General features: G+C 49.2%; 1 protein-coding gene across 4 annotated transcripts in view; it reads right to left on the bottom strand.

Annotated features, from left to right (window-relative positions):
• CORO2B (coronin 2B) overlaps positions 1 to 22,885 on the bottom strand; it is a 209,333-nt gene that overhangs the window by 21,466 nt on the left and 164,982 nt on the right. For all 4 annotated transcript variants that reach the window (XM_063596756.1, XM_034939015.3, XM_057299940.2 and 1 more), the window contains one exon: positions 11,111 to 11,227. In XM_063596756.1, the coding sequence (XP_063452826.1) occupies positions 11,111 to 11,227 (117 nt within the window). The remainder of the gene's footprint in view (positions 1 to 11,110; positions 11,228 to 22,885) is intronic.

Here is a 22,885-nt window from a genome sequence, read left to right as displayed (position 1 = left end):
TGGGAGGAGCAGTGTTGGAAGACAGGATGTTGAACTAAGTTTAAAAAGACAAGTTGGGATGTTGGAAGGGGTGAGGAGGCAGAAAAATGCCCAGGGTGTGTGGGGTCAGGCGCCAGCAGGTAGGGAACCTGCACGGGGGTCAGCCTGGCTCGTGTGGAGCAGGCTGGCTGGTGGAGAGGAGGCCAGAGGTCATGTGTGTCATATCTCATCACTGAAGCTTGAAGAAGCCCTACTTGGGCCCAGAGTCTCAGAAGAAAACTCTTTCCCAGGACACCCTAATTCCTGAGCAACCCAGTAACTGAGGCATCTCTGGGTTACACCTATGCCAGGGTAAGGTAGAGTCACATGGGGGGCTGTGGAGTGAGCCCCAGCCCAGGTTCCAGTCTCACGTACTAGCTGAGTGACTGTGAACAAGCCAGTTAACCTGTCTTGAGGCTCAGGCTCCTCATCCAGAAAATAGAGACTGTACCTGTTAGAGGTGTGTGGGTTCAAGTAAACTGGGTGCAGAGCTCTTGGAAGTGTGAAGCCTTCTAGATACATGAGCTGACATGCTGAGGTGACAGCTCTGCCTAGGAGCCTAGGGGCTAAGCCCAGGGATGGGGGGTCAGGGTAACTGGTGTCTATGCCCAGGCACCAGCCCCTTAACTGGATTCAAGTCTCATGGAATGAAGGCCTACAGATGGAAACCAAGAGAGCTGTTTTCACCAAGAACTGTTGGATGTAGGGTCTCAGGCAGGGCTTGAGGGACTCAGATGAATAAATATCCCACAGAGAGGGAGAGAGGTGCCTTGCTTTATCCCCATTTGATACCAGCCATTTCCCTCCCTGGGTCCTGGTTTTCTCATCTGCACATTTACTTTCTTTTTTTTTTTTTTTTTTTTGAGATAGAGTTTCACCTTTCGCCCAGGCTGGAGTGAAGTGATGTGATCTCAGCTTACTGAAACCTCCATCCCCTGGGTTCGAGGGATTTTCTTGCCTCAGCCTCCCAAGTAACTGGGATTATAGGCACCCACCACAACGCCCAGCTAATTTTTGTATTTTTAGTAGAGATGAGGTTTCGCCATGTTGGCCAGGCTGGTCTCGAACTCCTGACCTCAAGTGAGATCCACTGTACCTGGCCTTCATCTGCACATTTAGATAGTATTAGTTAATCTTCCAAACTTTTCTGCTTTGACATTGAATACATTACTGGGAGAAGGAGACGGGCTCTGCTTGACCCATGGCTATAGCAAACAGTTGGCACCACATGCTACAGAGCTCAGAGGAGGAGCTGGAGTTCACAGTGGGCCTGAGTAGCTGGGAAAGGAATTCCAATCCCTTAGTATTCGAGGGATTTGTTGAAAACAGAGTGGATAAGGCATGGGAGGAGCCCTGTGGATCTGCTCAGAGGTTGCTCTGGGAGGTTACTTCAATTCAACAGGAAACTCAGTAGCGTTTGCCAAACCGGATTTCTGGAAGGAAAGGGTGGGGAGAAGTGGCAAAACTACTCTCTCCAGCAAGCCTGCCTTGCTGGGGACTGTCTCCTTTACAGGTCCCTGGGTCAGAGCCTTGTTTAATTCAGTGATGTTCAACCCAACAGAACATACCCAGCTCCCCTCTGTGTGCCAAACAGATTAGATATGGGGGAACGGTTCTTAGTCTCAAGTAGCTGTCAGTCTTGTTGGGGAGGCAGCAGACACTGCAGACAAGGCAAAGGCAAGGCAGCTGATAAGGACAGTTAATAAAGCTACAAAACCAACTGTCCCTGCACATGGGAGAGGGAGCAGCTGGCCAACAAGCAAGAAGCTTTGTGGTCTGACAGCTCTGTTAGAATGCAGGCTCTGACCTTATTGGCTGTGAGATTTTCCCCAAGTTTCTTAGCCTCTCCGAACATCTGTCTTCATACCTGTAAGGATAATTATACCCATACAGCAGAGCTGCTATAAATACTAAGTAAAGATAAAATGTATACACTACCAAGCAGATGACCAAAGAATAACATTTAAGGATGCTTACCTAATATTAATTAGGGATCATACCCAAGTTTTATAGTGGTCAAACTTTAGATGTAATTGGGTTATAGTTTTCTTTTTTTTTTCCAGACACGGTCTTGCTCTCTCACCCAGGCTGGAGTGCAGTGGTGCAATCTTGGCTCACTGCAGCCTCCACCTCCCAGGATCAAGCCATCCTCCCACCTCAGCCTCCCAAGTAGCTGAAACTACAGATGCGCACCACCATGACCAGCTAATATTTGTATTTGTGTGTGTGTGTGTGTGTGTGCGTGTGTGTGTGTGTGTGTAGAGACAGGGTTTTGCCATATTGCCCAGGTTGGTCTCGAACTCCTGAGCTCAAGTGATCTGCCCACCTCTGCCTTGCAAAGTGCTGGGATTACAGGCATGAGCCACCGAGCCTGGCCAAGTTATATTTTTCATGTGCACTTTGTTGCCCGCTGTGTAGTCAATACATATGATATGAAGTTTGTTTCCATTTTATGGAATGCAGCATAAACTTCATCTTTAAAACGCGTACATGATTATGGAGGTGTCTGGTTGGATCTCTGCTTTCTGACATGTTGAGGGTCATGACTGCTAGTGACTTAGGGCTAGGGCTGTTAGCTCCTCTGATGACACTGTTCCTAAGGGGCAGAATTCTCCATTTAAGGGACCTTCTGCTTATTACACAGCTACAGCAAGCAGACAGTACCCACTGTCTGTATATATGGTATAGAAGTTCACAGGAGGAGTTGGAGTTCACCATGGGCCTAAGCAGCTAGGAGAAGATCTGATATCTAACCCCTTAGTAGCTACTTCAAAAAACAAACAAATCTGTTTTGGGGTAGCGTGGGGAAGAACAGGACAGTATAAGATATGGTTTCTGGGCTGGGCGAGGTGGCTCACACCTGTAATCCCAGCACTTTGGGAGGCCTAGGCGAGAAGTTCACTTGAGGTCAGGAGATCAAGACCAGCCTGGCCAACATGGTGAAACCCTGTCTTTACTAAAAATACAAAAATTAACTGGGCGTGGTAGCGCGTGCCTGTAATCCCAGCTACTCGGGAAGCTGAGGCAGGAGAATCATTTGAACCAGGGAGTCGGAGGTTGCAGTGAGCTGAGATCGCGCCACTGCATGACAGCCTGGTGACAGAGCAAGACTCCGTCTCAAAAAAAAAAAAAAAGAAAAAAAGAAAGATATGGTTTCTGGGCTGGGCACAATGGCTCACTCCTGTAATCCCAGCACTTTGGGATGCGAGGCGGGTGGATCACTTGAGTCCAGGAGTTCGAGACCAGCCTAGCCAACATGGTGAAACCCCGTCTCTACTAAAAATACAAAAATTAGCTGGGAGTGGTGGCATGGGCCTGTAGTCCCAGCTACTTGGGAGGCTGAGGCATGAGAATCGCTTGAACTCAGGAAGCAGAGGTTGCAGTGAGCCAAGATTGTGTCACAGCACTCCAGCCTGGGTGCCAAAGTGAGACTCTGTCTCAAAAAAAAAAAAAAAAAAAGAAAAGAAAAAGAAAAAGATATGGTTTCTGCCCTCGAGAAGCCTCCAATTTAGCTGTATACAGTACACAATCATTGGCCCCAAGATTTCCATCTAACCAATCCACAGAGATGGTGCCTGGGTCCAAGAGCACAGTAACTGTGATGTCTCCTGCAGTGAAGAGAAAAGCTGAAGGTGTTTGCTTAGGGGCCAGGAGGCTCCTGGAGCTCTCTCCTCCCCGTTTCTTGTCAATCATTCTGTTCATTCTAAAAATTGAGTTTATCATCATTCATCTAAACAAGAGGTAGAATCTCAACATCTACCTTGATTCTGACATCTTCTGAGCACCGGACTCACTGTTTGCCAATATGGGAAACGAATCCCACCAAACCCAGGGAGGTAGGAGGGGCGAACTGAGGACCCAGAAGGAAGCATTGTTGAGCATCTACTGCTGTGAGTCCTGGGAGGGGGTTGCTAGAGGATGCATGAAGTGGTCGTTGTGGCGCTGGATGCATGAAAGAATAAGTGCTACCTATTATTATTATGACTACTAATGACTGTCCTTGCACAGATAAGGAAATGAGGCCCACAGAGGTGAGAAAACTTGCCCAGGTGTCACAGCTAGGAAAGGAGGAGCTGGGATTCAAACTCAGAATTGGAATCAGGCAGACTACCCTCCTCCTCTCTTCCACACTCCTGCCCGTGCCCGTACCTGATTTTTCCTTCTTCCCTGGGCTGGACCCAACCCCCTGAGGAGGACATGATCTGTCCTTCCGCTTATCATGTTGGCCAGGCTGGTCTCAAGCTGCTGACCTCAGGTGATCCACCCACCTCAGCCTCCCAAAGTGTTGGGATTACAGGCGTGAGCTACCGTGCCTGGCCTGGGCAAGTTATTTAAACTCTTGGGCCCTCACTTAAGGAAAAGAAAGTAACAGTTAATGTCTATGGAGTTCTTAGGGGACACAAAACACTTTTATATTCATCTAGTTCTCAGAGCCCGAGATGATTCCTATTTTACAGTAGGGCAACTGGTACTCAGAGGTAAAGAAACTAGTCCTAGGCCGGGTGCAGTGGCTCACACCTGTAATCCCAGCACTTCGGGAGGCCGAGGCGGGCAGATCACGAGGTCAGGAGATTGAGATCGTCCTGGCTAACACGGTGAAACCCCGTCTCTACTAAAAATACAAAAAAAAAAATTAGCCGGGCGTGGTTGCAGGCGCCTGTAGTCCCAGCTTCTCAGGAGGCTGAGGCAGGAGAATGGCCTGAACCCGGGAGGTGAAGCTTGCAGTGAGCGGAGATCGCGCCACTGCATTCCAGACTGGGCGACAGAGCGAGCCTCCGTCTCTCAAAAAAAAAAGAAAAAGAAAAAAAAGAAACTAGTCCTAGATCGCAGAGCCTGGAAGTGGCAGAGCCAGGATTTGAACCTAGGCCTAGGGACTCCTGAGCCTGGCTGCTTAGCCAGGGAGCCATACTGCTGCTTTCTCTGTGGCTGCTAAATCATTAGTGAAGACCCACTCAGCGCACTGGCCCCTCAGGGCTACCTTCCTTCTACCTCTACAAAAGTGCATCACTCCCTTCCAGCTCCAAGAGGTATTGGTTCCGGAGCTCGGGAGGCGGGGGCGTGCAGGAGGCAGGGTGGTGGGTGGCTTCCAGCAGGGCTGACATCCTGTCCATCCCGCCCCCAGCTCCTCAGGGAGGGGCATCACCTACAGGGTGAGGAGAGCAGACACAGGATGGAAGAGCTTGAATAAAAGGCAAAGGAAAGATGTGGAGCTCGGCCCACCAGCAAGAGGCGCCTGCCTCTTCTCCCTCCTCCCTCTCTCCTGGGATCGCTCTCTCCCTCTCCTTGAGATGACAGAAACCTCTCTCTCTCCGCGGCTGCTGGCCCCCGGAGAAGGGCTGGGAGCACGAGGCTTGGAAACCGATAGCGCCCTTCCCTGCCGCCTGCCAGCCGCCCTCCCTAGCTGCGGCAGAAGCTATAAAAAGCATAGCCTTCAACAATAGGTGACATCACCCAGCAGCGGAAAGAACTGGATTCTGCCAGATGCCAGGGAGAGTTATGGCCCCCAGCCCTCCCTCGGGCCCAAAGCCCCTGGGGAAGGGCCTGGGTATGTTCTGCTGGATCCCTGGCGGGATGGAGGATAGACTCCAGAGGACCTCCCCCTGCTCAGGGAGGGGAAACGGATCCTGGGGGACGGGGATTGATTTCACTGGAGGTTGCAGGGCTGGGGGATATGGGGAAGGAGCTGGGGAAATCAGGGCTCGTGAAATCCCACCAGTGTCCTCTGAATGTTTTGAGAGACAAGTAGAGGGAAGTGGAGGGCTGGGGGTGAAACAGGCAGGCACTACCAGGGGAACTGGTCCAGACCTGCTGTGAAGAGCTTCCCTCTGGGCCCCTGTGGCCTGGCGCCGTCCCCAGCCCTGTATGTAGCACAGTGCCTGGCACACACAGCAGCTTTGGCGACTGACCTCCCAAGCCTGGGTCTGGATGTCGTGTCTGGTGAGCAGCAAGTTGACCATTCCAGCTGGAATGGGTGGAGGGAGGGCCTCGGTGGCCGATGCCTCAGGTGCTTTGAAGGAGGCAGGGAGGCCGTGGGAAGGGCCCTGGCAGCAGTGCTGACCTCCTGTCCACCCCCTGGAAGCTGCAAACTCCATTTCCTTTACGCCCCACCCCCTCCCAGGCTGCAGCGGGGGATGCCTCTCCTGTGCTTTCCCCCAGCACCCAGGTTGGACCCTGAGGAGAGCAGACGCTGTGATGTAAATGTTGAGCGTGATGAATCTGAACTGTCAGCCCAGCCCACCATGGCCCTGAGCCTCAGTTTCCTCCCTTGTAGAACCAGGGCCACTGGTGAGGGGCTGAGAGTGCAGACTGGGAGTCAGGGGACCTTCCTAGGACAAAGGCTCCCTGTGTGACCTTGGGCAAGGCACCTCCCTTAGGGTCCCAGAGCGCGTCCTCCAGGAGAGGTTGGGATCCAGCCTCAGGAACCTGTTGGTTCCACTGCCAAGATCCCTAGCTCCAAGGCGGGGAGGGGTGGACACCCGGGTAAGATGCGGTTCAGGGCTGTACTTCTGGGGCAGCTGGCCTGGCAGCTGGAGCGAGAGCTTAGTTCCTCTCTGATCCAGAGACTTAATCTCCTTGTCTCTGGATCAGCAGCCCGGGCCAGCCCCTCCCTTCCTGTGCCCCAAGCCCGTGTCCCTTCCCTTCACTCCTCCAGCCACACCCCTCCGCTCTTCCCTTCTCTCCACTGATCTACCTGTATCCAGCTAGCTCAGGCCCCATGTCCTCCATAAAGCTGTCTGTGACCCCCTCCATCCACACAGGTCCCCTTGGTTCCCTGGAGCGTGTAGTGTCTCCCATGCACCACACTCGGTGGGGTCCACTGATGCTCAGATGACTTGAGAAGCACAAGTCTCGCTGCAAAGTTGGGCTGCTTACCCTGAACCCTAAGCCTTCTCTCCTTGGGTCCAACTGCCCTTCACAGCTGCCCTTCCTGCCCGCTCCTCTCACTGACCACCACCCCAGGGCTCCAGTCACACCAGATGACTCTCCCTTTTCTAAGCGCACTGTATATGCATTCTCTCCAGGCCAAGCACACCGGATATACTGGGTCTCTTCCTGGGACTCCTTCTCTAACCCTTTTTCTGTCTGTCAATGTCCTGCTTCTCCAAAGTCCAGCTAACTACCTCTTCTCCTCTCTGCACCTTGGTCAAAACTAATCTCTCTCTCTCTGTGTGCATAGCCCTTTGCTTGACCTTGGTGGATGCAATGACCTCATTCTGCACCACGTTTTGGTGGGTGGGGTGGGCCCTGCCCCTCTGCGCCTCTACTAGGGGTGTTTCCAGAGCAAGAGTGAGATGAGCAGGCATCGATGAAGGGACAGGCATACTACTGGGCATAGGCTAACCTTCATCCTCATCACAACAGCCAAAGGGAGGTATCTTACTGTTTCAGAGACGAGCAAAACCGAGGCTCAGAGAGGCCAAGTAACACTCCATTGGCCACCCAGATGGTAAATGGTGAAGCTGAGATTCCAGCCCAGGTCTACCAGATCCCTCTTTGGACCCCAGCAGCCAGGGTGGTGCAAGGCATACCGTGGTCTCTCAGTCAGTGCGTGCAAAACTGAACAGAGTCTCTTGGCTCATGTGGCCAGGGATGCAGCCTTATGTTTTTCTTGGACACAAACCATGGATGTCTTGTTTACAGGCTGGGGTCCTGGAGCATGAGGCACATATCAGGTTAAATAAGACGCCGAGCTAGGACTGGTCAGATCCTTCTCACCATGAGCCAGGCAGGAGAAATTGAGACCTGAGGAGGAACCTGGGTGGCCAGTGATTCCAGGAGCCCTGGTCTAATTTGTCCCCCCTACATCAAGACGGGCACTGCTCATCTGTTATCCTAGCTGGGTCCCTGGGTAAGACATGAGCCACTGGGAGACAGCATTGGCTGTCTGTGATGAGGAAGCTTGGCAGAGCATGGGCTTTGCAGCAAGCAGGCCAGGTAAAATCCCTGCTCCTCTACTTCCTGGCTTGTGACCTACCTACCAACCCTCAGTTTGGGGGTGGCAGTGCCTGTCTCACGGAGTGGCTCTAAGAGCTAAATGTATGTGAAAGGCCCATCCCAGAGTGGGTAGAGGAGCAGCCCTGAGTTCCAGGGGCTACTACCTGCTGGCTGGTGACACCAGCTGGGGTCAGCCCTTCCCGCCACTCTCCCAGCACCTCAGCAGGCAGGGACGGAGCCAGCTGTGGTCACCGCATTCCTTCTTGGGCTCCCTGAACCCAGGAGAGAAGGATGGGCAGCACCTCCACCTGCCCTCTCTCCCACTGACCCCAGGCCTCTTGTGCTGGCCACTGGGCTCTCCAGCCTCCACCAGCTCCTGTGCCTCTTTCCCAGCCCAGGAAGCAACTGGTGAACTCTCTGTGTCCCCCAGCTCCAGCACCTGTGCCCTTCCTTCTGCAGCCCTGGCCTGCCTATGTCCTGACCCCTGACCACTGTCCCTAATTTGGTTCTGGGGCTGCTGAAGCCTGATGGACCATCTTCACTACAGGCTCTTGCTCTCTCTGCTCCCAAGGGCACTGCCTTCACTGCTGCCACTCTCAGGAGCCCTCTGTGATGGACTATGGGCTGGTCAAGTGCACTCCACCCTTCCAGTCACCTCTTCACCACTCTCCCATGTACTAGGTACTGTGCCAGCTGACCTCACCCCCAGCGTATGAACTGATGGAGGCTATTTACTGTGAATCTTTCTTTCTTTGGATAACTGATTAGATGGACTATATTAATTTACTTGTTCATGTGTTTATCTTTCATTCATCCATCTACCCACCTGTCATATAGTCATCTATTTACTTATCCATTCTTTCATTCATTCATCTATCCATCATCAATTTTACTCATTCGTCTCTCTATCCATCAATGTAGTCATACACCCAACAATCCATCCATCCTTCCATCCATCCATCCATCCATCCATCATCCATCCATCCATCCATCCAACAATCCATCCATCCATCCATCCATCCATCCATCCATCAATCCAACAATCCATCCATCCATCCATCCATCCATCCATCCATCCATCCATCCATCCAACAATCCAACAATCCATCCATCAATCCATCCATCCATCCATCCATCCATCCAACAATCCAACAATCCATCCATCCATCCATCCATCCATCCATCCATCCAACAATCCAACAATCCATCCATCCATCCATCCATCCATCCATCCATCCAACAATCCATCCATCCATCTATCCATCCAACAATCCACCCATCCATCCATCCACAATCCATCCATCCATCCATGCATCCATCGATCCCATCCAACACCTACTAAGCATTTATTAGGTACCAGGCCCTGTGCTGGATGCATGGGGTGCAGAACCAAATAGGCTGTGGTCTCTGCTCCCAGGAGCTCACAGTCCAGTCTGGGAAGACAGGGAGACATGAGCTCTGAAGTTCCTACCCATTCCAACATTCCTGAAAATCTGACCGGTACCCAGGCTCTGCCAGTGAGCACCAGGTAGATGCTTGTGGCCTGACTAAAAGGCTGGGATTTTCCTTTGCCTGGGAACACCAGGGGCTTAGGCTGATCCTCCTTCATCTGGGAACACCAGGCCCTCCTCACCAGCTCAGCTGAGGCTCTGAAATCTCCTCTTTCTTCCAAGCTGGTGTACTGATGCTGCTCAGGGACAGTGTGGAACACATTATGGGACCCTCCCTCTGGAAGGCCACTGCCAGTGCCCTCTGACCCTACCTCCACTGGTGAAAGTTGGTAGAGTCTGAGGAAGGAGTGGCCAGAACACAGTTTCAAATTTCACTTTCCCTGGATTCTTTTTTTTTTTTTTTTTTGAGGCAGAGTCTTGCTCTGTCACCCAGCCTGGAGTGCATGGACTGCAGTGGCACGATCTCAGCTCACTGCAACCTCCGCCTTCCAGGTTCAAGTGATTCTCCTGCCTCAGCCTTCCGAATAGCTGGGATTACAGGGGTGCGCCACCACGCCTGGCTAATTTTTGTCTTTTTAGTAGAGATGGGGTTTCACCATGTTGGCCAAGCTGGTCTCGAACTCCTGACCTCAAATGATCCACCTGCCTCAGCCTCCCGAAGTGCTGGGATTACAGGCATGTGCCACCATGCTCGAACTCTTTTTTTTTTTTTTTTGAGACAGTGGCTCATTCTGTCACCCAAGCTGGAGTGCAGTGGCACAATCACAGCTCACTGCAGCCTTGACCTTCCAGGCTCAAGTGATCCTCCCACCTCACCCTCCCTAGTAGCTGGGACTACAGGTGTGCACCACCACACCCACCTAGTTTTTTTTTTTTAATTCAATTTTTTGTAGAGACGGGGGTCTCACTGTGTTGCCCAGGCTGTGTCAAACTCCTGGCCTCAAGTGATCCTCCTGCCTTGGCCTCCCAAAGCACTAGGATTACAGGCGTGAACCCACTGTGCCCAAGCCACTTACCCTGGATTCTTTATCCCCCTCTCTAAATTGTCTCTTTCCCCCTTTCCCTCCTATCTCTATTTCTCCTATCTGTTCTCTCCCTGTTCTCTCTGTCTCCTCCCTGATCTCTCTTACTTATCTCCCTTCTCCTGTTTCTTCTCTCTTCTCATTGAATGGTGGGACACATGGAGTTCAAATTTTGGGTCACCTGTATGGGTCCTTGGAAAAATCAGGACACTTCTCTCAGCTAAGTCTCCTTTCCTAGAAACCACGACTCAGAGAGGACAAACCAGATGGTACATTTACCCTGCCCAGCCTGCAAAGAACAGGCGCTCTTTTCCTCATGCCCATCCAGTTCCTTCCTTTTCTCCCTCCCTCCTTGTTTATATTCTTTCCCTTGCCCTTCTTTAGAGAGCATAGACAAATGCTGAATCACACGCTTAATTTTTAAATTCTAATTCTCACCTACAAAAGCAACACCTCCAAGCTCAATCACACTGAAAACACAGATCTCTGGAATCCAGCAGGGATTTGCTGCCTTGGTTCTTTCCTAGCTCCCATCCCCCCCACATCGTGGGGCTTGCTGGAAAGATGACAAAGAGGAGGGAAGAAGGGCAAAGGGTGGAGGAGGGGAGGGTAGGAAGAGAGGCCTCCAAAGGAAGCAGGGAGGGGCCTGAGCCCACCCTCCTCCGGGAGCACCCCTCTGCTCACCGACGTGTCCTCCGAGCACGAGGCAATGATGTTGTCGATGAAGGGGTTCCATTTGATATCCAGCACATTGCCTTGGTGGCCACAGACCTTGGGGTAGTTGGGTTCAATCCTGCCTGTCTGCAGAGGAGAAAGAGAGAGAGAAGGAGATTAGTTTGATGGCCCTGGGGTGGCCTTGAATGGAGCACCTTTTTTCTGGGCCTCTCAACTGGACTGGAAGGTCCTTGAGGAATCACCTGTGTTTTATTTTCGTCTTTGGGCCCTGCTGGGCCAAGTCAGGCTGGGCCACATTGCTCTGCGGCTGTGTCCTCCCCAAGACTGAATGGTTCAGGGAGGCCACACAGCCATGGTGGGACAGGCTGCTGCTCGTTCATATACACCTCTGCAAATGAGGAAAAGGTGCCCCTGCATCAAGTAAAAGTGTTTAAAGTTAAGCTGTTACTACCCACTGGAATGACCAGCCTGATGGGCAGCAGCCCTGGTGGCACACACACAGGCCCACGATCTGCCTCGTTCACACACGCTCAGATGCTGGGTGTACCTACTCTCCCTGGGGCCCACACTCCCTGCTTCCCCCAGGGCACAGTCAGTTTTGGATCAGGAGGAGGCTCTTTCCTGTTGCTCTGGGAGTCAGCAGAGAGGCCTGAATCTCTGGGTCCACCTATATACTCTTACACGAGCCATTCTCTCTACGTATGAATGAGCGTCCTTCTGCAGTGTACATCTTGAACACCGGTACACAGTGCCCTGTGGTTGAAAGCATAGTCTTCGGAGTCACACAGGCCTGTGTTTGAATTACAGCTCTGCTGATTTTTCGCAGTGAAAGTTGTGGCCTTAGGAAAGTTAATGAACTTCTCTGAGCCTCGGTTTCCCCTCTCTAAAATGAGAATAGCAATGTCTACTTTTTAGCATTGTTGTGAAGATTATGTGAGCTAATATGCTTAGCAAAGCACTTAGTGAAGAGAATATCAGTAAATGCTCAATATATGACAGCACTTATTATTGTACAGCTTAGATGACACCTCCTCCAGAAAGTCTTCCCTGATCCCTTAGTGGGTGAAGATCTCTTCCTCTGTGCTCTCACAGCATTCTGTGCTTCCCTCCATTATAACACAACCAAGCCGGGTGCGGTGGCTCACACCTGTAATCCCAGCACTTTGGGAGGCCAAGGCGGGCAGATCACCTGACGTCAGGAGTTTGAGACCAGCCTGGCCAACATGGAGAAACCCCGTCTCTATTAAAAATACAAAAATTAAGCAGGCATGGTGACACACGCCTGTAATCCCAGCTACTCGGGAGGCTGAGACAGGAGAATCGCTTGAACCCAGGAGGCGGAGGTTGCGGTGAGCCAAGATTGTGCCGCTGCACTCCAGACTGGGTGACAGAGCAAGACTCTGTCTCAAAACAAACAAACAAACAAACAAATCACAACCAGATCTGATTTGCAGTTTGTTTCTGTTTGGCTGTGAGCAACTGAGGACAGAGTCTGTGTCATCCTTGTCTCTGAATCTCCAGCCCCTTACAGGTCTGGTACCCAGTAGGTGCTCAGTCCATGACTTCCTGGGAGGGGGTGAGTCCACAAAAGGATGGAACAAGGGGCGTGGATGGGTGTGGAAGAGCTGTTCCATGTTTAGCGGCTACAAAGGTGGCAGAGAAGGGAGGGGGAATAGGCAGAAGCTATGCTTCCATCTCTCAGGTCTTTTTCATGCTACTTTTTTGGGGAGTTTGGAGGAAAGGAGGCAAGGAAGTTTCTCCAGTTACGGCCCATCTGCTAACAGTGGGTAGGTGGTCAGAAAAGAGGGAAGTCTAGGAGGTTATACCGCTGTCTCCTTCAGATTCCTCATCAGAATAATAAGGAGGAGGAGAACCAATTTCTGCCAAGCCCTTGCTACTGCACATGCCTGGCACTTCCCAGTGAGATGAAGAAGAGTTATTTCAGAGTATGTGTCCTGCTGTGACCTCTTCCCCACCACTTCCTGCCTGCATCTCTATCGGCTCATTTCCAGATCGTTTGATCTTTTGCAACAGAGCCATGGCAGGATGGGTAGAGGAAAAAACAGGACTGGAGAAAATGGTAGTGGTATGGAAGATGCAGAATGAGGCAGAGAAAGAGAGGGGGAAAAAAGCCTCAGAGGCTGGACCCAGGAGAATTTCACTGATGTTGTATGTTGTGGGAAAATTAGAGGATAGAGAAAAAGGATTTGGAGAGCGTTGATATCAGTTACAAATGGGCATCCTTTCAATATTCTATGAAAGATGCAGTTAGGTTTGGAATATATTTTAAATTACTTTTGGGCTGTTAGAATATAATTTTTTAGGCCAGGCACGGTGGATCATGCCTGTAATCCCAGTACTTTGAGAGGCTGAGACGGGTGGATCACCTGAGGTCAGGAGTCTGAGACCAGTCTGGCCAACATGGAGAAACCCCGTCTCTACTAAAAATACAAAAATTAGCCAGGCATGGTGGTGGGCACCTGTAATCCCAGCTACTTGGGAGGCTGAGCCATGAGAATCACTTGAACCTAGGAGGCAAGGGTTGCAGGGAGCTGATATCACACCACTGCACTCCAGTCTGGGCGACAGAGTGAGACTCTGTCTTCAAAAAAACAAAAAAAAAAAAGGAAAGTTTTTAAATTTTAATGTTAATTTTTTTTTATTTATTTGCTTTTGAGACAGAGTCTCACTCTGTCGCCCAGGCTGGAGTGCAGTGGTGTGATCTTGGCTCACTGCAACCTCCGCCTCCTGGGTTCAAGCGATTCTCCTGTCTCAGCCTCCTGAGTAGCTGGGACTACACGTGTCAGCCATCATGCCCAGCTAATTTTTATATTTTTAGTAGAGATGGGGTTTCCCTGTGGTGGCTGGGCTGGTTTTGAACTCCTGACCTCAGGTGATCCGCCTGCTTTGGCCTTCCAAAGCCGTGTGCCATTGCGCCCAGCTGAATATGATTTTTAAAAAATGAGACTCTAAGCAGAGGCGGGTCACATGTGACTCAGATTTATTAGGGTTACGCACGTTATCTTTAACTCTGGAAACAACCCTGTTAATTAGGTATGAGGAAATTAAGGCCCAGAGAGGTTAAGCTACTTGCCCAAGGTCAAGCAGCTGAAAGCAAAGCCGGGATTTCCACACAGGTGTGATTCTCAAAAGCGAGTGTTCTTGAACCCTACTGGTCATCGTTAGCCAGCTCCCCTCCTGCAGCTCAGACTTTTCATGGGCAGACAGGCCCTGCATCATCTGCTTCCACAGCTCACTTACTCTCTGACAGAGTCATTCCTTCCATCTGATCGCAAAAGCTGCTTTGGAGTGTTCCCTGAGCAGAGCTGTGTGCATTAAGTGTTTGGCACCCAGCCCAGCCCAGGCAAATCTGAGAGGCACCAAACCAGTCAATAGGTGGCCATCAGATAACAGGAGCTTCTAGCCAGCAGCCCACGGGCGATACACTGGAGGGGCAGGTTAGGCAACATCACCGGAACCTATTCAGAACAGAGAGGAGCCTATTTAGAAGAAGGTGTGGTCAGAGCCCTGCACTCGGGAAGGAGACAAGTCTTTCTAGAGACTGATGAGCTCCATTGCTTAAAAAAAAAGCTTGAAAACCACTTTTCTTTTCTTTCTTTCTTTTTTTTTTTTTTTTTGAGACGGAGTCTCGCTGTCTCCCAGGCTGGAGTGCAGTGGCGCGATCTCGGCTCACTGCAGGCTCCGCCCCCCGGGGTTCACGCCATTCTCCTGCCTCAGCCTCCCGAGTAGCTGGGACCACAGGCGCCCGCCACCTTGCCCGGCTAATTTTTTGTATTTTTAGTAGAGACGGGGTTTCACCATGTTAGCCAGGATGGTCTCGATCTCCTGACCTCGTGATCCACCCGCCTTGGCCTCCCAAAGTGCTGAGATTACAGGCGTGAGCCACCGCACCTGGCCGAAAACCAGTTTTCTATAGAGACATCAAACAAATTTAAAAATGCAATTATTAACTCCAAGAAAACATGTTGTCTGAGAAAGCTAATGTAGGCTAGGCACAGTGGCTCACACCTGTAATCCCAGCACTTTGGGAGGCCAAGGCAGGTGGATCGTTTAAGCCCAGGAGTTCGAGACCAGCCTGGGAAACATGGCAAAATTCCACCTTTACAAAAAATATACCAAAAAAATTAGCTGGCCATAGTGGCACACACCTAGAGTCCCAGCTACTTGGGAGGCTGAGGTGGGAGGATTGCTTGAGCCCAGGAGGCCTAGGCTGCAATAAATCATGATCATGCCACTCTCTTCCAGCCTGGATGACCAAGTGAGACCCTGTCTCAAAAAAAAAAAAAAAAGAAAAAAAGAAAGCTAACGTGATCACATTGCTTAATGCTTTATGTACAATATTTACATGATTGTAATAATGTAAAACCTGAATATTTATATCTTAAGCAAGAATTGTGCTATGCTGTACTGGGAAGACAGAGGCGAGGAAAGTGTGTATGTGTGTGTAGTAAGAAGGGAGACAGAGCTGGAAAAAAGCTAGAGCCTCATTTTCCATAATAGGGAGCCAGTAGGCCATGTCTAATATTTGAAAATCAAGATGCAGTGGTAAAGGCATGTAATTAAGAAATATGGGGGTAAGTGCAAAAAGAAACAGCTAAAACCAGAGTAGGAAATGCAGCGGTGTCACAAGACGGGACAGGGATTGTGGCTCTAGGCAGTGGTGGGCTGTAGATGCTTAACAACTGGGTCTCCAGAGAAAAAAAGGCCCTGATTCATAGCGTTTGCCAATTTTGGTGGTGTAAATATTCCCACGATCACTGATTTCAGGCTACTGCCACCAAATACAGAGATAGAAGAGGCTCTCGGCACACTATTATAGAATATTTCCACTATGCAAATGTAATAGTCACAGATAACCTCAAGAACACAGATAATAGTGAAATAATTGGGAAGTAATACATTTTTAATATTTAGTACTTCTGCTTTTACTATAACTTAATTGCAAGTTTATTCAATGTAATTTATAATAATGGCTCTGTTTAACAACCAGCTTGCAAAACTCCTAAATTCCTAAAAATTTTACCAGTAGGCTCTCACGAGCCAGCACAAGCCAACCCCAGCACACATCACTTTGCAGTGCTACAGGCTGTAGAGTATTATTAGACCTTCTGACCTCTGCACATTTATTACTTTAACAAACATAAAAATTAACGAACAAACAAAATGCCTCTGCCAAATGTTCTAAAGGAAGCTGATTGTAAATTTTTTAAAAATGTCAGCAATCTTCTCCCCAAGTCCCACATATGCCTCTGTTGTACAAGTTACTGTTTCTGTATAGGGGGTGTGACCGGAGACCAAACTTGGTTCTGTCTGTCGCTAAAGCCTGGCTCCTAACTGCTACACAATACTGTTTTCTCATGCTTCATACTAATACACTAATACACTAACACCAACACTAACACATGGCTATTGATAATATAATAGCATATTAATATAAACACATTTATATTGATTTACAAATATAATCAAATTTAATCCTCATAACAAGCCCATTTTACAATTAAGAAAACAGAGATTTAGTGAGCTTCTATGGAGTCAAGATTTTTCAATGTTCCATGACTGTACAATGACTGTTTAGATGGTCGGCTCACAGAATTGTCCCAGGGGTAGGGTTCTCAGAGGTCCAGGGCTCTAACCTGCCATCTGGTTAGAGAACCTCAGAGAACTTCAGTCTCAACAGAGCTGGGGCAGAGACCTTGCTGCCTGGGGTGGAGGGTGGAGGAAGAGACCTATTCTTTGGAGTCTATAACCCTTAGGGAGATCTTCACCCTGTTCTTGTGGGCATTATCCTGGAGGGCTCACAGAACAAGTCCAGCCCTTCTTTGCTGGGACAGAACTTCAATGTCAAATGTTGAATCGCAGCTGTTGTGTACCCTGAGTCTTCCCAAGGAAGAGCTCGGGGCTGGGGATCAGGTTGTATCTCAAATACACCCTGTATGCCAATGCCAACAGACAGAGTTATTGGCAGATAGGGTGTCTTTGAGATACAACCTGATCCCCAGCCCCAGGAGAGGGGCATGGACGCCCTGCTCCAGGATGAGTGGGAGTGTGAAGTAGGGCAATTTCTCCGGAGATCCATTTGACAGAACCTCTCCAACACTTTTAAAAGGTTCATGACCTTTGACCAATAATTCTGCTTCAGGAATTTACCCCAGGGAAATCAACAGAGAAGCACACTGAAACAGTCACTGCCATGTTATTTATCATAGGGACAGCAATGGGGACATTGTCAAAATAAATTACAGTACACCCATATAATGGAATATTCTGAGGTCATTTAAGATCATATATTCAAAGAATATTTAGTGGCATGAGCATTGCTAAAGATCTACGCTTAGTAAAACAGAATCAAGTTCTATACAGTTTGAGTATCCCATATCCAAAGTGCTCGGGACCAGAAGTATGTCAGATTTTGATTTTTTTTCCGGATTTTGAAATATTTGCATTTTACTTACTGGTTGAGCATCCCAGATCTGAAAATCCAAAATCTAAAGTGCTTCAAAGAGCATTTACTTTGAGCATCATGTTGGTGATCAACAAGTTTCAGATTTTGGAGCATTTTGGATTTTGGGTTTTTGGATTTAGAATGCTCAACCTGCATATAAAAGGTTCCCTATCTAAAAAAACCAATCTACAAGAAAATACATCAGAATGCTAATAGTGACAACATCTGAATAGTTGGATATTACTAGCAGCTTCCAATTCTAACAAACATATAAATGGTTATTAAAAAACAGATATTATTACAAAAAACACACCTCCCATAGCCTTGATTGAAAAATATTCCTCTCTGGTTTCAAGCAAACAGTTCTTAAAGAAATAATATGCAGTCTGGTGCCTACCAGATTTGCATGTTTCAAAAGCTTTTGTGCAACATAAATGTATTTGTTCATACAGGTTTCTCTACACCCTTGTTACCACATGGATGGTCTGGAGGGTGCTATGGCTTGAACATGTTCCCCAGAGTTCATGTGTTGGAAACTTAGTCTCCAATGCTACAGTGTTGGGAAGTGGTTATAAGAGGTGATTAGGTCCTGAGGGCTGTGCCCTCATGCATGGATTAATGTCTTTATCTTGGGAGTGGGTTAGTTATTGTGAGTGGGTTTGTTATAAAAGTGAGTTTGGTCTTCTCTTGCTCTATTTCTCTTGCCCTCCACCTTCTGCCATGGGATGTCACAGCAGGAAGGCCGTTGCCAGATGCCTGCATCGTGCTCTTTGACTTCCCAGCTTCCAGAACCGTAAGCCAAATAAATTTCTGTTTATTGTAAATGTGCCCAGCAACATAAAACAGAATAAGACCAGGGAAAATACATCTTTGAAATTAAATAAAATTATATAGTTAATTGAAAGTGCATTTCAGTGTGTGTGTGTGGCATGCACTCAGGCAGCCATGGCCGGGCCCTCCCTTGGAAAGGCTGGCGGCATGGTGAGTCCACGGGTGTGGCTCACCCAGCAGGCTGTCCAGGGGAGCAGTGGGTGCTCTCAACCCCTGTCTAGGATTTATCTGAACCCAGTGAACTGACTGGGGATGAGACAGTTTCAAACCAACCTGCATTGCAGCTTCAGCTTCCTAGATTCTCCCATCACTGCAGAGCTGAATTTTGTACATGGAAGCAAAATGTTTTCTTACCTAGAGAATCAGCTTAGCAAGGCAGAAAGAACAGACTGAGCAGGAGGTAGGATTTCCACACCCGGTTCCGGCACTCACTGGCCCAGTGACCTTGAACATAACCCCTGGCCTCTCTGGGCTTCCCAGATTCCCAGACCCTGGTCTGATACCCTTGCTGCTTTTTCATGGCTCCCCTTTTTACTTTATGAAGCAAGACACACCTGCAACCACAGAGTGCCATGCTTCCAGTGTACCAGCACAGAACACAGGAATCCACGTTGAGTCCACATGAGAAAGATGTGAGATGGCAATGCCAGAACAACCATGAAGAAGACAATAGTGATAACCAAAGACTATTTGATGAGTGAGTGCAAAGTGCTAGGCCTTGTGTTAAGCAATTGTTTCATTTTCTTTTTTTTTTTTTTGAGACGGAGTTTCGCTCTTGTTGCGCAGGCTGGGGTGCAATGGTGCGATCTTGGCTCACGGTGACCTCCGCCGCCTGGGTTCAAGCGATTCTTCTGCCTCAGCCTCCCAAGTAGCTGGGATTATAGGTATGTGCCACTGTGCCCAGCTAATTTTTGTATTTTTAGTAGAGACGGGGTTTCACCATGTCGATCAGGCTGGTCTTGAACTCCTGACCTCAGGTGATCCACCCGCCTCAACCTCCCAAAGTGCTGGGATTACAGGCGTGAGCCACTGTACCTGGCCGTGTTAAGCAATTTATATACATTTAAAAATTTAATCCTTGTAACAACCCTATAAGGTTTTATTAAATCCTTATAACCCTCTGGTAACAGTTCATTTTATGGATGAGACACTGAGCTCTGGGAGGCGACTTGCCCAAGGTGACTTGTCTGGGAAGTGAGGAGCTATCATCTGCACTTGGCTGTCTGACTCTAAGGCATCTCTGCTATGCTGGCTTCTGTTTCAGGATGTAGATGAGACACCAAGTAAATCAGGGAGGAAAGTCATTAGAAATCAGTGTATGAAGCCAGGCGTGGTGGCTCACTCCTGTAATCCCAGCACTTTGGGAGGCCGAGGCAGGCAGATCACCTGAGGTCAGGAGTTCGAGACCAGCCTGGCCAACATGACAGAACCCCATCTCTACTAAAACTACAAAATTAGCCAGGCGTGGTGGCACATGCCTATAATCCCAGCTACTCGGGAGGCTGAGGCAGGAGAATCACTTGACTCGGGAGGTGAAGGTTGCAATGAGCCAAGGTTGTGCCATTGCACTCCAGCCTGGGCAATAGGAGTAAAACTCCGTCTCAGAAAAAAAAAAAAAAAACAAAAAAAAACAGAAGTAGGAGCTCAACATTTCTAGTGCGGTTCCCACAAGGGGTCGGCGGCAGCTCAGTTGTGAAGCCCCTTAGATTTGTTCTTGGAGACCCTCCCTTCCTACTGTTTTTCTCAGCCTGTCTCTCTCCTCCGCCTAGAGCTTGCCAAACTTGGCTACATTTTAGAATCACCTGGGAGTTTAAATAATCCCAATGCCCAGTGAGCAATATCAACTTATCAGTTAAATTATCAATAAAATACAGTGCTTAATTAATCAATCAAACAATTAAATATCAATTTAATCCCAATATCTGAGAGGCAGGAGCCAGGCATTGGTATTTTTAACAGGTTTCTCAAATTGATTTCAATGAGCAGCAAAGATTGGGAACCACTACCCTAGAGGCTCCATAGCCTGCTGGGGCCTGGGCCTCCTGCCTCCTGGAGCACCTGAAATACTTGTGCATTCTAAGAGTCAGCAGCTGAAGGTTGGTCTTGTCTCATGTTGGGGAGGGTGAGCAATTAAAAACATTATCAGCTGGGCACGGTGGCTCACGCCTGTAATCCCAGCACTTTGGGAGGCCAAGGTGGGCAGATCACCTGACCTCAGGAGTGTGAGACCAGCCTGGGCAACATGGCAAAATCCCATCTTTACTAAAAAATACAAAAATTAGCTGGATGTGGTGACACGTGCCTGTAATCCCAGCTACTTGGGAGGCTGAGGCATGAGAATGGCTTGAACCCAGGAGGAGGAGGTTGAAGTGAGCGGAGATTGCACCCCTGCACTCCAGCCTGGGCAACAAAGTAAGACTGTCTCCCGAAACAAAATTAAGAACATTATCATGCACATTTAATACAGGCTTATTTGTAGAAACCACAGGTAAAGCAAATAGGAAGACAGAAGTCACATTAGGTGATGAGCATGTAAAGGAGAACCCAGGGCAGTGGATCATGCTGAACCCAGCAGATGGGTGATTTACTGCTGGAATCCCAAGCCTCAGTATGAAAGATGTTTTTTCATGGGCCACCCCTATCATCACTTTCCCTCACTGTGTGCTGCCCCATGCATTCCAGACCATCTGATTAGGTTGCTTATAGTCTTCCTGGCTCTCTCTTCTATGACTGGAAGTTGATATTAAAAGAGAGAGAGTCATTATAAAACAGGTATTGTAGTCCTTCTCCCCCAGAGTCCTGGGCAGAGATCGGGCTCCCTGTGTCCCAGGCTCCTGGGCCTGAAGGAGGCTTTGCCCCCAACTCACATTTGCACAACCCTCAACACTTGCACAGACATTATCTTAATTAGTGTTACCCAGATAAACTAAATAAGGACACTTGCCCCTGGTCACACCACTTGGCAGTGACAGAACCAGAATGAGTTTATGCAGGTTCAGAGCCCTGCATATGCAGGGGCGGGAGGGGGTCTCATGTTCCTAAACATGGATGTCCTTCATCCAAAGTGCTGCCTGCTCCACTGCAGGGTGTTCCCTATTTTCCAGTGACTGTCCGCAACATACACATGTATATGCTTGCATGTGCAAGTGAACACACACACACATATGTGCGTGCCATACAAGCTCCTCTCCTGTGGTCCTTTCTGCCCTGGCCTCTGGCTGTGTTCTTTCTCTCCCTCCATCCCAATCAAGACTTACTTGTCTCATGTCCCCTATTTCAGGACCCTGCTTGCTTTGGCCAATTAATCAAGTAAACAAAAGCCTTCCAAAGAGGACTGAGGGACATTGGGTTAGTCCATTTCTCCTTGCGGGTCATCTATGTACATATTGACAGGAGCCTTTTAGAGAAAGCTGCTTGGCTCAAAAGTGTAATCTCCTGGGGTTTTAGACTCTCAGGCAGACTTCTAGGACATCTATTTTGAGTCAAGGGCTTTATTCACTCTGGAGCTGGCAGGATTTCTGAAGTGGGCCCACTGGTTTATCTCCTTCCCTGTAATGTCTGCTCTTTTCAGTTCTCTCTCCAATCCACCTTGTACACTGTTGCCTAATTTTCCTAGGATGCAGCTCTGATGAAATAACTCCCCAGCTCCAAAATCTTCAATGGGTCCCTACTACCTAGACCTTATAAGCCAAACTCCTTATCCAGGCATCAGAGCTGTTGTCATCCTAGCATAGTCCTGCCTTGACACTCTCCCTCAGTCTACTGCCCATGCCATGCCCATGGTTATACACCTCCACCTCCAATGCTCCTTTCTCACTGAGGGACCTTTGGTTCCTGGTTCATCCCTGCCACCAGGCTGTGAGCACCATGATGACAGTGGTCTTGACCAAGGCCACACTCTCTTGCCGAGAGGTAGAACATGCTCTGCAGGGAGGGAGGTGAGCCAGGTGTGTCCTGAGATGGTGACATCCCTGCTTCCCAGCATTCGAGGCCTTAAATGTGATGGGTAGGGATACTGCAGAGGGAAGGTGAGGCTCCCAATATCCAGTCCCACCATGATGTCTCAATATCCTACAGTGGGGGGAGGGGGTGGTGCACAAAAACTGTAACTGCTGGAAATGTGAGCAGTGGCAAAAATAAGTTACATGACAGCATCTATGCAAATTGTGGAAAAAGCACATTTCTGGTTTAGGCAGAAAATCAAAAGAAAAGGACAGTGCTTGCACCATCTCGAGGCTGTCATCACTAGCATTGGCTTTCTCCTCCCCCGCCACAGAGCCATGCTCTCCAAGCAGGTGGGAGTGCTGGGGACGCGGGGTCTGGACCAACAAGGGAGTCAGCTCTGGGGTCTTCAGTATCTTCCCATGGCTGGACCCCAAACAGGACTTCGTCCTTCAGGCTCCCCACCAGAGGCCTTCCTGAACATCAGGAACCCCTCCCTAGAGGAATCTATCCCAACTGGGGGTGGCCTAGAGAGAGATATAGGC

The sequence above is a fragment of the Pan paniscus genome, chromosome 16, assembly GCF_029289425.2.
Source record: "Pan paniscus chromosome 16, NHGRI_mPanPan1-v2.0_pri, whole genome shotgun sequence".
Classification (NCBI taxonomy): Eukaryota; Metazoa; Chordata; class Mammalia; order Primates; family Hominidae; genus Pan; species Pan paniscus.
This window is presented reverse-complemented; position numbering and strand designations above follow the sequence as displayed.